General features: G+C 44.3%; 1 protein-coding gene and 1 pseudogene across 4 annotated transcripts in view; both read left to right on the top strand.

Annotated features, from left to right (window-relative positions):
• LOC308284627 (nucleoprotein TPR-like) overlaps positions 1–13203 on the top strand; it is a 43237-nt gene extending 30034 nt beyond the window's left edge. The window contains exons 46-55 of one of the 3 annotated variants that reach the window (XM_080725308.1): positions 1070–1325; positions 2129–2313; positions 2403–2471; positions 2626–2717; positions 2992–3104; positions 8974–9072; positions 9868–10003; positions 10191–10285; positions 11338–11445; positions 12841–13203. In XM_080725308.1, coding sequence (XP_080581434.1) covers positions 1070–1325; positions 2129–2313; positions 2403–2471; positions 2626–2717; positions 2992–3104; positions 8974–9072; positions 9868–10003; positions 10191–10285; positions 11338–11445; positions 12841–12878 — 1191 coding nt within the window. In that variant the 3' untranslated portion in view covers positions 12879–13203. Of the gene's footprint in view, positions 1–1069; positions 1326–2128; positions 2314–2402; positions 2472–2625; positions 2718–2991; positions 3105–8973; positions 9073–9867; positions 10004–10190; positions 10286–11337; positions 11560–12840 lie in introns of those variants that run through there. The other 2 variants (XM_080725307.1, XM_080725306.1) reach the window with 2 other exon arrangements.
• Positions 3888–6235, top strand: LOC308286085 (NEDD4-binding protein 1-like; annotated as a pseudogene). Its single transcript has one exon. The product of its transcript is annotated as an NEDD4-binding protein 1-like (transcript).
• Positions 13204–15404: the final 2201 nt, after the last annotated feature.

Genomic DNA, 15404 nt, shown 5'->3' with positions numbered 1-15404 from the left:
CCAAAACTTTATAGGTCAACTTTATTCTCCTCAAAATAATTACCAACAGTACAAAGGCAGGGCCTTTAGCCAATAAGGAGCAGCGTTCTTGGTGACATCACCACCAACAAGTGCGACCTGATATAAACAACAACACCCACATTAAATCGTTGGGCTCGCTGAAAGGCGAGACCAGTATGTTCTCTCAAATCTTTATAGACCAAGTTTATTCTCCACTACGCTGAAAGCGTATGTTCTCCCAGAACAGTATGTTCTCCCGAATCTTTATATACTCAGGTTATTCCCCTAAAACTAGACCAGGTCAACCTGGTTGTGCCAGACCCCTTGTCTGTCATCATCATTTATGACATCATGCCTTTTGTAGGCATGTCATCATCATGTCATCATCATATATACCCTTTATATAGAAAAGGGACAGACCGACATTTGCTTATGTAGGCCTACCCATTTCATGGGTCTGGCAAAAACTGGACGACAGTACAAAGGCAGGGCCTTTAGACAATGAGGGAGCAGCGAGCCCACACTGTTTCGTAGGAACAGTATTTCTAGTTATTTAGATTTTAGTTATCTATTACTAGTGTAACTTTTCTGCTGCCATTGGAAATGGCAGGGTAACTCCTCAAAAATGACTTAACTTTATTGATTACTAGGGTAACTTTTCCGCTGCCATTGGAAATTGATGGAATCAATGGGAATAGGAATCAATAGGGAATCAATGGGATAGGGAATCAATAGGGAATCAATGGGATAGGGAATCAATAGGGAATCAAGGGGATGGGGAATCAATAGGGAATCAATGGGAGTGGGAATCAGTAGGGAATCAATGGGATAGGGAATCAATAGGGAATCAATGGGAGTGGGAATCAGTAGGGAATCAATGGGAGTAATATCATCAACATAGATCTGTCCCATTTCCCATATTCTCTCCTGATTGGCTACAATTGCCTTCTAAATACCTGACTGTCGCTTGTCTCCGGATCAGGGAGTCTCACTGGTTAGATAGCCTGATTTAGCTGTTTTGGGCGTGTCATTCCAACTGTAACATCCCAGCCTGTCATCTGGTCCTCAGTACAAAGAAGAGGACGATGAAGACGATGACGATGATGAGGATAATGAGGGTGGCGATGGGGGGATGGAGGAAGGTGAGGAGAGCAACGAGGGCAGCGGAGAGGCAGGCGACGAGGGAGGAGAGGAGGAGGACAACGAAGACGACGAGGAGTCTGAAGCCGCCAACGACAACGAGGACAGCCTGTGTGGAGCGTCCTCTGACTCCACCAACAGAACATCTGACTCCGCACACAGACCCCCCGACTCCGCCCACAGCGGTAAGGAGCAATTATGAGTGTAGTATGTCAGGGGTTCTCAAACCCTTTTAAGGCTGAGACCCCCAAAATAAACATATTTGAACTGGGGACCCCCACCCTGACAAGCAATTGGAATTGTGGGTATTACATTTAATGGGACTCGAGTCGGTTCCACAGATAAATATTTTCAAAATAGCCAATCTACATGTAGATTGATTTTTATTTTTAATTTTGTTTTACTGAGAAAAAGGTTAGAAATAACTTTAGGAGGTTTAAGGTTAGGAATAAGGTTAGGTTTAACCGTTTAGGCATAGTTTACAGAGGTATATAAGGATATTAAGGATCTCAATGGAAAATAACAAATAAGCCTTGCCTTGCCCGAGTTTCCTTTTAGTTGACATTGTATCAGTTAACTGTACTGTCATGAAACTGTATCTTTTCCTATCCAAAACTTCAAATAAATACCTCAATCAATCAATCAAAAGGTATAAACCATCAGCCCAGGCGAGTTTCTTTCCGGCGACTCTTCTGGTATTCTCAGTACAAAGCCAGGGCCTTTAGCCAATAAGGGAGTGTTCTCAGTGACGTCACCACCAATAAGTGCGACCTGATATAAATAACAGGGCACAAGTTGGCACCTTGACGGAGTGCCAACTTGCCCACCCACATACAGACTGCACTCATCACCCTACTTGCGCACTCATAATCACACAGCGCAAGTTGGCACCTCGACAGAGTGCAGTCAGTTTTAAAATAAAATCAAAGGTTAAAAATGTATTTCAGAGTTTATAATTCTGTCATTCTTTTGTGTTTGATTTGTTCAGGCGAGGGTAGCAGTGGCGCTACTTCAGAATCGGACCCGCCGCGAGACACGCACCACCTCCCCCCCACACCCTCCTCCTCCCTCACCCCTCGACTCCCCCATTCCCCCCGCCGACCCCCCCACCCCCTCCCCCCGAGGCTCTACATCCAGCCCTCCGCTCCAGAGTTGGGACCCCCACACACACAGGTACAGGTAGAAAAACACACACCACAAATATATATCACACAAATATCTACACAATCCAACTGGTTTAAATTGTCTGTCTGTCCATCCAGAGACAATCCTCTCTGCGCCGTCCATCTGTAGGAAGAGGACCACAACTAACTCCTGGAATTGGTAGCATGGTGAGAGAGTCAGCAGTGTGCATGTATTAATGTAGTTGCAGTGACCATTGTTTAAAAATATTAATTTCTCATATCCTTATCTTAAGCTGTTGTTGGGATTTCACCTTTTGTGTGTGTGTGTGTGTGTGTGTGTGCGTGTGCGTGTGTGTTACAGCAACATTTCTTTGATGATGATGACAGAATGGTTCCCAGTACTCCCACTCTAGTGGTCCCACACCGAACTGATGGCTTCGCCGAAGCTATACAGTAAGATATATACACACTTCAACAATTTAAAGGACCATACTGGCGGTCTGCCATTTTAACCCATTATCTACAACTCACAGTATATTTGACCTTTCTACCAAAGCATCTGTGTTTTGTTTTTTGTATTGTTTTTTTGAGCGGTGTTCCTTGAAGTAGCTAAGCTCCAACATCTGGCTCTGAAGCGTGGCCTACATCTTTCAGATCAGTTTTCAGATCATTCAGTTTTGCTACAATCTTAACGTTAGACTCTCTGATTTGTCTCTTATGGCCTCAGTTCTCCTCAGGTACCAGGTCTGTCTACCAGGTTCCGCTTTGGACCCCCCGAAGACCTGCTGCCTCAGACGTCAGCCTCTCACTCTGACCTTGGACAGCTGGCCTCGCAAGGAGGTACTGTCTAGACACAGTAAAACACGCACATCATAACACCTGCAGTAAAACAAAGTACTCACATGATGAAACATAACCAAGCAACAAAACCACTGGGGGACTCAAGGATCTCCATTTAGGGATGTAAAACCGATAGCAACTCTACATATCGCAATCATTTTGTCACACGAACTCCATATATGGGCAATGTGATATGCCGATTTGTGCTGTCATCGGGCCTGCCCATATTTGGGCTGATCAACCTACTTGTCATTACCGGGACCAGTCCATATATGGTGCGTTGCAAATGTCTAGTCTATATATGGTTCTCGGCCTGCCCACAGCCATGACGTTGAGGTAGTGGCGAATTGATTAATAATAATTCATGGCTTGGTCCACAGGGTAGTGGTCCAGACACTGAGGCTGGTAATCCAGCCCTGGCAGCGTCGCAGGTTTGAGTCCCGATCCTGACGACATTTAGTGCGTGTCACCCCCCCATCTCTCTCCCCGTTTCCACCTATCAATAAAGGCCCCAAAAATATCTTTAAAAAAGAAATAATAATAATTTATGAATTTATTGTGGAAGAGGCTATGATGTCAGTCAGCTATGATGTCAGTAATATGACATCAGTGATGTCAGAGCAAATCTCATGTTAATAATATATATATACAGTAAACGTGCAGGTTTATTAAACCGTACTGATCCAAGAAAGCCCTACTCATCAGGGAAATGAAGAAAGGAAAAGAAACTAACAACGCTAAAGGTTACAATAATAAAACGTGAACAGCCACTGGGAAAACAAAATGTCAACGTTGGACTACTCTGAACAGCCGACCAGTAGACTCAATTCATCCTTCTGCAAGCTACAAGAGACCCCCATTGTGGATGAATTCACGGTGCTGGAAGATAATCAAAACGAGCTCAAATCTGCCAAGGCGCAAGTAGAACAGGTTTTCAAGGTAGCTTTTACCATTATCGATATCGACCACACAGATTATTGGCCCCACGATTATTGGCCGCACGATTATATTCTGCACAGAGGCAACACATCACGACCGATATGGCTACAGCTTAAAGGAAGCAAAGACGACGTTTCAAAGGCAAAGGAGTACGTGAGGGGCCTGTGTGACCCAAACAGGCTACAGAGGGAGGAACGCTACCCGTTGGACATGCATTGTATCTTTGCTGGTGCTCGTGGCCTCTTCTTGGACAGACTCCTTCGAGACACTGGTGCCAAAGTCCTGGTGCCTGAACCGGGCCACCTGCAACTCCTGGGCCCGGCTGAACCCGTGGTGATGGCCCAGAGCAGAGTCCAGCAGTTTGTTGCACTATTTCATGAGAATAGGTGCCTGCCCAGTGACCGGCAAATGGCAGTGAAGCGAGCATTCAAATCCTTTGTGGAGGAAATGGATGACAAGTACACCATGGAACTCTTATTGCTACCCAGTGCCCTAAAAGAAGAGTTACTAGCTTTGGCACAGAGTACCACTACCACGCAAACACACACCCCGACCCACACATCACGTCTGCATGCCCAGGGATTGCTTCCTGGGCTGGTGAACACTGACCGGGATTGCTCGCAGAGCAGCACCACCCTGACAGAGCTCTCTAACCGGATCCTAGACACCAGCTTTGAGAATGTGTCTCGGGGTGCTCCTGGGGCAAAGACTGTGTGTGGAGCATGTAGAGCAGGTGGCGGGATAGGCATAGGCCCCGATATGGTCCTGCTAAACGGGACTCGTCCCTCGCATAAGCGGCACTCATCTAAGAGTGAAACTTGGGACACAAAGAGACTGTACTCTCTGGAGTGGAGGGACGACTCACTGGAGAGACATGGGGAGCAAGAGAGGAAGGAGAGAGAAAGTAGGGGGACCTGTAGCAGCTGCAGGTCTAATATCCCCCCAACATCCCTCTCCTGTTCGAATGCAGACACAGTCGTTGGTGTGATCGCAGTGGACTCAAGCGAGGGGGCTTCTGATGACCGAGAGGAAAGCCCAGAAACCAACCGTTTCGATTTCTTCAGAACGATGGGCTACCAACAAGAGGTAGTGGAGCATGTTATAAGGGAAGCTGGCCAAACAGAAGACACCTCCCTCATACTGGATAGAATTATGGATGAAACCAAGCGCTTTGAAGAAGTGATGACAGAAAGCCCAGAAACCGACATAGACTGCTTGGTCAATTTCTTCCAAATGATGGGCTACCAACAGGAAGTGGTAGAGCAAGTCATAAGGGAAACGGGTCAAACGGAAGACACCTCCCTCCTACTGGATAAAATTGTTCAGGAAACAAAGCGCTGTGATTCCAGTGAGCCCCCAGAACCCCCGATAACAGGTCTGGCCCGTTTCTATCAGTCACTAATCAAGTTGCCTTACACACTGACCTTGCCAAACAAACCAGGATGTCCAGACCTCAGACACATCATCATAGATGGCAGCAATGTGGCCATGGCCCACGGCCTTCATCGGTTCTTCTCCTGCCGAGGTATTGCTCTGGCAGTGGAGGCATTCTGGAGACGTGGCCACAGAGAGATCACTGTCTTTGTTCCTCAATGGCGCCAAAAGAGAGATCGGCTCACCATAGAGAAAAACATTTTGAACCAGTTAGAAGACCTGAGACTGCTCTCCTTCACTCCCTCCAGAGAGGTCTGTGGTCAGAGGATATCCTCACACGATGACAGGTTCCTGCTCCATCTGGCAGAAAGAACAGGCGGGGTAATCGTAACCAACGACAACCTAAGGGACTTGGTCGACACCTCGGTGGCCTGGCGAAAAATCATCCGAGAGAGACTCCTCCCATATACATTTGTGGAGGACCATTTTATGATCCCTGATGACCCCCTTGGTCAACATGGCCCTCACCTAGACGTCTTCCTACGCAAAGACGGCAGGCAAAACTCCACCAGCCCTCCCCCTTTGAGGCTACGCAAAGACGGCAGGCAAAACTCCCCCAGCCCTCCCCCTTGGAGGCACAGAGTCTTCCATCCGCCCTTCCAACAGCCCAGACCAGCAGCTTATTTCCAAACTCCCCACTCTGTTCCGCGGTCCTTGATGGTACCACATTGCACCCACCCCGGCGCTCACCCTCACCCGCCCCCTCGCCCCAGTGTTCGACAGGACAGACGTTAGAGTTAAAGAGTTGTGTGTGGTGACACGAGGAAACAAACGCCAGGCTCGCGCACACACACAGGGGGAGAGATGAGGGGCTCTCTGAACAAACCTCAAAGATCCATAGATTCATGGTCATCTTTAGTGTTGTTGCCCAACAGGGCAACAAACACACTGTAGTCCTGGGGAAACTTTATTTTTCTAGATGCATTTTATTTGAGAATGGGTTTTTACCTTGAGTTCAATTGGGGAGCGGTGGGAGCCTGAGGATTGGTCGAGCTTCACATGACTCTGGCTATCTAGGCAATAGATAGGCAACCACACTTGCATTTTCCAATTGCATCTTTCTAGTTTATTTTACTATCTGTACCAGCCTGAAAGAGCTTTGGGTTCCCAGAGGATGACGCAGAACATGTTTTCTTTTCTTTTTTTTTCCCTTTTTCTTTAAGACTTCTTTTAAGATGCTGCTATTAGCAAAGATTATTTGTTTGGAAGGTTTCTTTTTTTTTCTCCATTTCTGCCTTTCATTTCTATGATGTGCACAAAACAAACAAAAAGATTATATATATATATGTCACGGTTTGTTAAGAGAAACAGTACGGTCGAGAGCGCTCGCCGTGCGGCACGGGGCGGAACAAGCGGTCGCCACAACAACGTCTTCCAGGCGGAGCCGCTCGATTGTCCACGACATTGCAAGCGGCGCGAAGGCCAGCGGACCTTGGTCCTGCTCTTCGCCCCCGAGCGCCGCAGGCGCAAGTGGCTGCGAAGAGCGGGCCAGGGCCGCGTGGCCGGCGGAGCGCCGCGCGAGTTACGAAGCCGTGGTGAATGCAATCGTTATATTTATGCCCAGGCCGTAAGGCCTGGGCAAGCCCACGATAAACGCCCTGTCCAAGTGACTACAATGGAGCTAATGGCTAAACACTGCCGAGCTAGGCTGGTAAATAAAGAAAGAGAGTCGCAAACGAGTGACGTCAGCGCCTTCACTAGTGAATGGCTGTCGTCGCCATCTGGTGGTGATTGGTGTGTGGTGAACGACAAAACAAGCGCTCTTACAATGAACGTCCTGAGTTACCCAAACATACTGTAACATATACATTCAGGCATTCATGAGATAGCAGCCATTATGTTTTCTTCAGATGTAAACAAACATGGCTGCCATGTTTGAAAGATGGGGTTGGTATGGGGGTCAAACATGCAATTTCGCGATCGCGATAGATGGAAGCAAAAAAGGTGTGTGCAAAAACGGCCCAAAACTTGTGAAACTCGGGCGTGGCGGCGTCCTACAACGGGGGAAACTCGTGACGGGGCAGACAATGAGTTAACATCCCCCCCCCTCTCTCTCTGATCTGGTCTGGAGTAATATAAGGTTTTGCTCGAAATCCTTATCCTTGTATGTAACATTCAAAGTTATTCAAATAATATTGATGTTATTAAAAGTTATTACAAGACTAATTCTGTGGTCTTGAGCATGTATTTGTCATGCTAACAATAATCTATGATCAAAAGTAATGTGGCTATTCAACCCTGTTACCGTATCATTTTAATAAAAAAATCAAACCTCGGTTCGAAGTGAAGCTGTGGACAGATAAAACCTCTATTCTGAATGTATTTTTCATCTGTTTTGATAATCTGCAATAGATACTGCATGTACAAGACAGATAAACCCTGAAGGCCAAATTATCATGTGAAGCTTGACCAATCCTCAAAGTATCCATTCATCTAACCGGGAGGGACACCACCACGCATGCTTTTTGAAAAAGCCTATTCATTCTGGACTGATATTTTACACGTACGGGACAGGAAAAACCTGTTCATTCTGGCCTGGAGTGACCATATATGGACATAAGGTAACATACTTTGTGTTTTTGAAAAACCCTGTTCATTCTGGACTGAGATCACCATATATGGTAATTAAACAGACATTCTGTGGGACAGGAAAAACCTGTTCATTCTGGCCTGGAGTGACCATATATGGACATAAGGTAACATACTTTGTGTTTTTGAAAAACCCTGTTCATTCTGGACTGACATCACCATATATGGTAATTAAACAGACATTCTGTTTTTGAAAAAGCCTGTTCATTCTGGACTGAAATGACCATATATGGGCGTGATACACACAAAGCCATTCATTGGAAGCGGTTTTCACCGCTTCAATAAAAAAAGACTTAATAAGCTGGGCAAACAGATACGCAACAGATTTTGTTAACTGGAAGCAGTTAACATTGAAATACCTTTAGAGGCAACTTGCCTTTGTAAGAGAGCCACGTGGCCCACTGGTCAGGAGCCTACAGCCTCTGTCTTGGCAGAAATGGTGAAAGGCTGATATATTGGATCCAAGGGCACGATAAATGCCCTCGTAGGGTGATATTCTGTTCATCACATACCAATATATCCTTATTCATTTATAAAAAAAAAATAATATAGCATTTGAACAGGGATTATTGCTTTATTAAATCAGCATTAGTGTAAAACATGATATTCTGACTGACTGACTGACTAGTATAATAAAAAAAGTTTAATCCATGGTCTGTTGCAGTGGGGTCACTTTCTCTGCCCACCTTGACACTTATGCTACACTTGGTCAGCTGGCATGTAAACCGTATTGGCCACGGCTTTAGGTTGTGTGAATGGTCAGCTACTGGATCAGCCACAAAGAATATACAGCAGCTGACCAATCAACACAAGACTATCACTCTGCTGAAGCTGTGTGTGTGCGTGTGTGTGTGTGTGTGTGTGTGTGTGTGTGTGTGTGTGTGTGTGTGTGTGCGTGTGCGCGCAGGTCTAGGTATGTATGAGTCTCCTCTGTTCCTTGCTGCCCACGATGAGGATGGAGGAGGAAGGAGTGTCCCAACCACACCTCTACAGGTTGCTGCACCAGGTGAAGCACACATACTGTACTTTGCCGTGTAGCTGTGTTGATTGTCGAAAATGAATGTGCATAATGTGTAAAGTGTGTTTGTTTCAGTCGGATTTGTTAGCCAGCTAACAAGATGATGCATTGACACTTCACTTCTGGTGAGAGCTCTGTGCGTACTCAGTCTAGAGCCGGGGTCTTCAACGTTTTCAAGCCAAGGACCCCTTAGTTGAGAGAGAGATGAATCAGGCACCCCCACAACCTTTTCATAGATTCCATATAGTTTAACCCTTTAACAGCACAATCATTAGTGTATTTTGGATTCATGTCAATTTGTGTTTTCAGATATTTAACCACTTGAACCGCATCATCAATACTTAATAAACATGACCTTTCACTCTGTACTTAGTCCTGCTCTTTTTCCCCTCTACACCAAACCTCTTTGCTGATAATAGACGATCTACAAGCTCACAACGCCTCGAGTTGTGAGCTTTTAGATCTGCTATTTTCTGGCTAAAGTTCTCAGAATATGGACGCTAGGGTTCAAATGGTTAATACCGGTATAAAAAAGGACACAAAGTTTTGGAGGACCCCCTGTGGTACCTCTGAGGACCCCCTAGGGGTCCCAGAACCCCTGTTGAAGACCCCTGATCTAGAGTGGAGTGCTCTGCAAACGACAAGAAAGCACTCATAGAGTATGGCAGTCTCAGTAATTTTACAAACACACCATTAGATGTTCCAGGAATGCACACAGGGATCAAGTGAAAGATCACCAAAGATCCATTATGTCAAACTTTACGGTCTTTCTCTCTCTGTCAGTGACGGTCTTCACAGAGTCCCTGCCTACAGACAGCAGTGACAACATGGCTTCCCAGTCCGTTCCCATGGTGACTGCCTCCAGCGGGATGGCAGGCTCCACGGACGATGGAGATGAGGTGTTCATGGAGCGGGAGGGGTGAGCCTCCTTTTGACCAGAGTCAAGAGTTTTGTACTGAATTTGCTTTAATTACATCAGTGATGTGAGCGATTGAGCGCAAACGATCGTCTTAAGATGCACAGAAAGCCATCAGTTGGTCTCTTTAACATTTAACAACACAATGTTCTATTTTTTGTGTTTGTGTGTGCGTGTGTGTGCACTCTAGTCCTGGTACGGAGGCCTCTCTAGACAGCCAGCCAGACATGGAGTCGACAGGACAGAGCGATGACACAGGACTTCCATCTACTAGTCAGGAACCTGGTAATGTCTTACAACCTGTATAGTGCCATCAGCAAACATTACTTCTAGAAGCATGATATTAACATTAATTCTGTGGTCTTGAGCATGTATTTGTCATACTAACGATAATCTATGATCAAAAGTAATGTGGCTATTCAACCCAGATACCGTATCATTTTAATCAAAAATAAACATAAATTACTTAATCAGCGCACAAGCGTTTGACTTATTGTCCTTTAAAGAGCTTAAAAAAGGAAAAGGATATAAAACAATTGCAAAAACACTGAATGTTTCTAAAAGTACAGTTTGAGCATAGTTCACAAGTTAAAAGTCAAAGGAACAGTGGCTACACTAATGGACCTTATTTTCAGAGGGGGTTGAATAATTTCGAGCAAAACGGTACAATAAGCTGGTCTGAAATAGGGGTGTAACAATACATTTTAACAGCGATACGATACATATCACGATACATGGTTGACGATACGATACATGGACGATATTGTTTCATTCATGGCGATACGATTCGATTCAATGATTTAAAATCGATATAGTAACTATCAAAGAAATTAAATCTGTGTAAAAAGTGTGGATAGTGCAGGTTTTTAAGGGAAACATGTATTATTATGGATATAAATAAGTAAACACAGTGATTATCTGCCAAATACATGGACATTGTATATTGAACACAGTGATTACACACAGTTATCGATCAGTCCAGAGTAGCTATATGTAAAGGAAAAGTAATTAAACCACTCCTTTAAAAATGTCTTCTTAAAAATGCTAAATATAATGCTCAAGTAGGTAGTATCGATACAATCGATTCTTTACACTGCCGATTCGATACAATTTCAAACGATACGATTCGATTTTAGCTGTTTTCATTTCGATATACTTTGATGTTACTATATCGTTACACCCCTAGTTGAAGCTTTGCTTCACAATGGCAAATCTGAAAACGACAGAGCTTTCCCTTTCATATTCCATCCCACATTTACAGAAGAAAGTAATGGTATTAAAGACGAAATAAAAGGTTGTTGTTTCTTCATATCTTCTCTCCATCTTTTTGTCTACAGACACCAGTAGTGGTGCTCAGCGTCGCCCCATGTCAAGCGGTCTGACAGCTAGAGGGGGAGGTCCCAGAATGGGAAGAGGGGAGGGCCGGACCACACTCATCCGCAGAGGTTTGACTCTTAAATGTCCCTCCTGCAGTTTGGTCGGAAAAGAAAAACATTTTAATTTGAACCTTGAGGCCGATTCTACAAATGCCTTCTAAATCACTTTTTCTTGTCAAGGGAGTCAAGGGACTCCTAAAAATTATATATTTTGGCCACGGACCCCCATCTGAAAATGTTCTGTGCCAGGGACCCCCATCTGAAAATGTATTGTGCCAGGGACCCCCAGAAGGAACAATTCCAAATTAATCAACTTTTTTTCTCAAAAATCGCAGACGTACAAGGTCGCAGTGTGGCTCAAAGTGATGCACTGTGAGCTTGTATATCTGCTATGTTTTAATAACCAACACTAAAGTCTAAAATGGCACGGAAGCTTTCCAGTTTTTTTTACCCAGTCCAGATTGTGCATGGAGTGTGACTAGCAATCTAACTATTAATGTTCACATGAGGAGAACACTGAAATGGACCAGATCCTTAACTCTTATTCTGCCAGATGTTGTTATTTATTATTGGGTTTTGTGCCAGCAAAAGCACCTTACCTTTGCGATGATATAGACAAAGGTGTATTCTTTTTTTTTTTGAAATGTTCTCTTAAAGAGTGTGCCGTGGCTCTACCAGCAGTAGGGGGCAGCCTCATGCAAGAATTAATGTGAAAATGGTCTCAGCTCGACGCTTGCTTGTCAAGGCTGTTCAAGGCTGATGAGTCGCTACAGAGCAATAGATCCAGAGAAAAACACATGGAACAGTGTTGTGACTCCATTGATGTTAACGTCCAGTTGGATTTTAAGAGTACTTTTATGGGAGCTGTTTCAACGGTAGACACCCGCGCGACACCTCAACAGGTTACAGACATCAAACCAAGGTACAAAAGAACGAGCCAAAGAACGTACAATTGGCATTATCGGGCCGTCAAAAATGGGGCGAACGGGAACGTTCAAAGCAGTATAAGAGTTAAAGATGGACATCTACTATATTGACAGACTTCTCTTTCCCCAGTCAAATCCCACAGTGGTATGCTTGAAGTTTTCGTTAAAGAACACAATCACTGAAAATCTTTCAAGTAAAAATTTCAAATTGGTAGACAATCTTTATGGACCCACTATATTGATATTCCAGTATGGCATCTTTGGCTTTGCCTTCAGGAACAGTTTCACCAAAATCATTTGGATATATCATCCTTGGACACACGTTTATGTCTGGAGAAACCCATCCACTACTTATAGAACAGGCTGGAGGCAGTTGTATGGTGATAATTATGTTTATTAGCGATCTTAAAGCAGAAAGCAGCAGATACAACAACAAAGAAAGTACACATGACATAAGTATTGGGATAATATTTGAATTATTTTCACAAAGGTAATTGTGAGATGGATTCATAATCTTTATTTCTCTCTCTTCTCGCAGGAAGAGGAGGAACCATGGGCAGAGGAGGCCACTCTTAGTCATGATTTCATCAGCACCAGCTGTGCTTTGACTTGGCTTTGTCTCATTTGTAATCTTGCTCCCAAGATTTTTTCTTTTTTGGTAATAGGTATATGGACTTTCAATTTCAATTGTTCCGTATTTTTTTATTGTTTATTCATTGTATTGTAGTCCTCATAGTTTTGATGTTTCGAGCTAAAGTAAATGTTTGTCTGTGTTATGCAATGCTAAGTATTTTGATTAGATAATAAAGTTGAAATAACAAGAAGCCTTTGTGATTTATTGTGTTGCGCACACAGGCAGTGCAGGTGCCAAAAGAAAATCCACATAGAATGGATAGAAAGGTCAATTCCCAACTTTGTCATTTTCACCCTTGTGCTGTCCATTTGTGAAACAATTCTCATGTCGATCATATTTGTACTCTGTGTATGATGCATCAAGAATTGTCCTTTCAATCCATTCCTATTCTACTGGTACATGTATGTGGATGTTTTAGGAGCACTGAAGCCAGGCTTGGATGGAGTTGATTGGATAGGGTTGCTTGGGTTTGCCTGGTTTGGTGGATTGGGCCACAAAGCTTTCAGGTTTCACCAGAGCTGGTAGGTCACCAGAAATCTTGATGCTGAAGAAGTGATCTGGAGAAAGGCAATGGAAAGTTTAGAATATTTGAAATCTTTATATGAAATGGTTCAAATGCGTTCTAAAAGCTTATTTTTAAACTCATACTTTTGTGTTCTTATGTATTGTTAATTAAACGTCAGTTTTACGAAAGCTTCATGTTTTGTTGTTTTTTATATCCCACAATTTTGTAACCCATTTTTCACCCAGTGCCAATTGCCTAAGCTGTAATCCTGGGTGCTGTTCTCTCTCTGCCAACCTGGGGAGAGCCACAAACTGAGCTCATGCTTCCTTCAGTGCATGAGGAGTGAGCGGGCCGCTTCTGATCACCTGACAGGGGGGAGCTTCCCCGGTTGGACGTACAGTAGCGCGTGGAAGGAACACATTATTCCCACCAGTTCCTTTCCCCTCCATCAGGCACCCCGGCTGGCCAGGGGGAGGCATTATAGAGACCAGGATTACTGCATGTTTTTGTGAGGGTATCATGCCAATTCCACACAGAAAGGACCTTTCGCCAACCCCACCTAGGGTGTGGGTGCTCACAAGGTCCCCTCGCGGGAATTGACTGTGCCACCGTGCCACCGCACCCCCTGTGTTTTCCATTTTCTTAATGTGTTGTGAGAATGTTTTGTGATGCCATAATGAGAGGCTCTGTCTTACTCCCTGAGAAGATGTAGGGGTCATATGTGTCACTCTTCTGAGGGTTGGGGAATGAGAGAGCAGCGGTGATCGGCAGAGGAAATCCTTTCAGAGAGAACCGAAGGTTGATCTCTCCACTTAGATGCGCTCCTGGAGGTCAAATGATAATAAGAACACGATAATAAATTAATAAGCATGGTTGGTATCCAGATGATTTCTATTCTTAGCCAAACATCTGGAGACGATGTAAAATGTGGGTCAGTAGTTGCAGTAGATAACTTCCTCTCTTGCTGATCTGTTACTCACCAGTATTCTTGGAAGGTGATTTTGGGGGTTTGTTACTACATGAGGGAGTACTCTCCGAGGGGAAGACAAACTTCAGCATGATGTCTCCTAGAGAGGGGGGGAGAGTGCAGAGAAAACAACAAAATGAGCTGATGCATGCAATATATCTTTTTTTTATATATATATATATATATATATATATAATATATATATATATATATCCCAATTCCATGTAAACAAGCCACCTACTGTATTGGGGAAACGGATAATGCTTTTTCTATGGATATAACCAACACTGCATGCATATTGCACAACCGCGTTACAGATGCTCCCATGGATGGATTAGTTCCCCTAAGGTGTTCGACATGGACGCAAAGCATTGCTATAAATGGCAAAGTGTGTTCTATAGGCTAGATACTGTATTTCTATTTAATAATTCATCATTTCTCTACGTCCGTCCATAGTTGCCTGGCTGCCAGTTTGCTAATCTTTCTTACCTTTCTTGAAGAAGTAGATGGTCTCAGGTTGGCTTCTGGTTTCCGGTTGACTCAATGCTGCACTGATGGGTCCTTTCAGACCAGAGAATCCAGAGGACAGAGACTTGGGGTAACCTGGCTCTACCTTCATGTTACTGTCCAGACGCCAGTACTGATCTCCCTGGAGTGGTGTGGTGTGGAGGTAAGAGGGAAAAGAGTCAGGATTTTACAGTGTAGGTGCTAGAGTGAGTGAAGTGTAGATCAGCAGGGGTTTCGCACCAAATTCTGGGCCCTGGGGACTGATTCACTGCGGGCCCCCATTAATGTTCTTCATAGTTTTTAACCCATTTAGACGCATTATTACGCATTATTTTGTGCTTTAACTAGGCTATTGAAAAATAGCACAAGCTCACAGTGTGGCACTGAATGCCGCGTTGCGAGCTTGTAGATCTGCTATTTTTGAAAAATCTTGCTCAAACCTTTTCATGTGAAGGATCCCCAAAATGATAGGTATTTGGCCACGGACAC

This window comes from Nannobrachium achirus, assembly GCF_963921795.1.
Source record: "Nannobrachium achirus genome assembly, chromosome: 5".
Lineage (NCBI taxonomy): Eukaryota > Metazoa > Chordata > Actinopteri > Myctophiformes > Myctophidae > Nannobrachium > Nannobrachium achirus.
The sequence above is the reverse complement of the archived record's forward strand: the minus strand, read 5'-3'. Positions and strand labels throughout refer to the sequence as shown.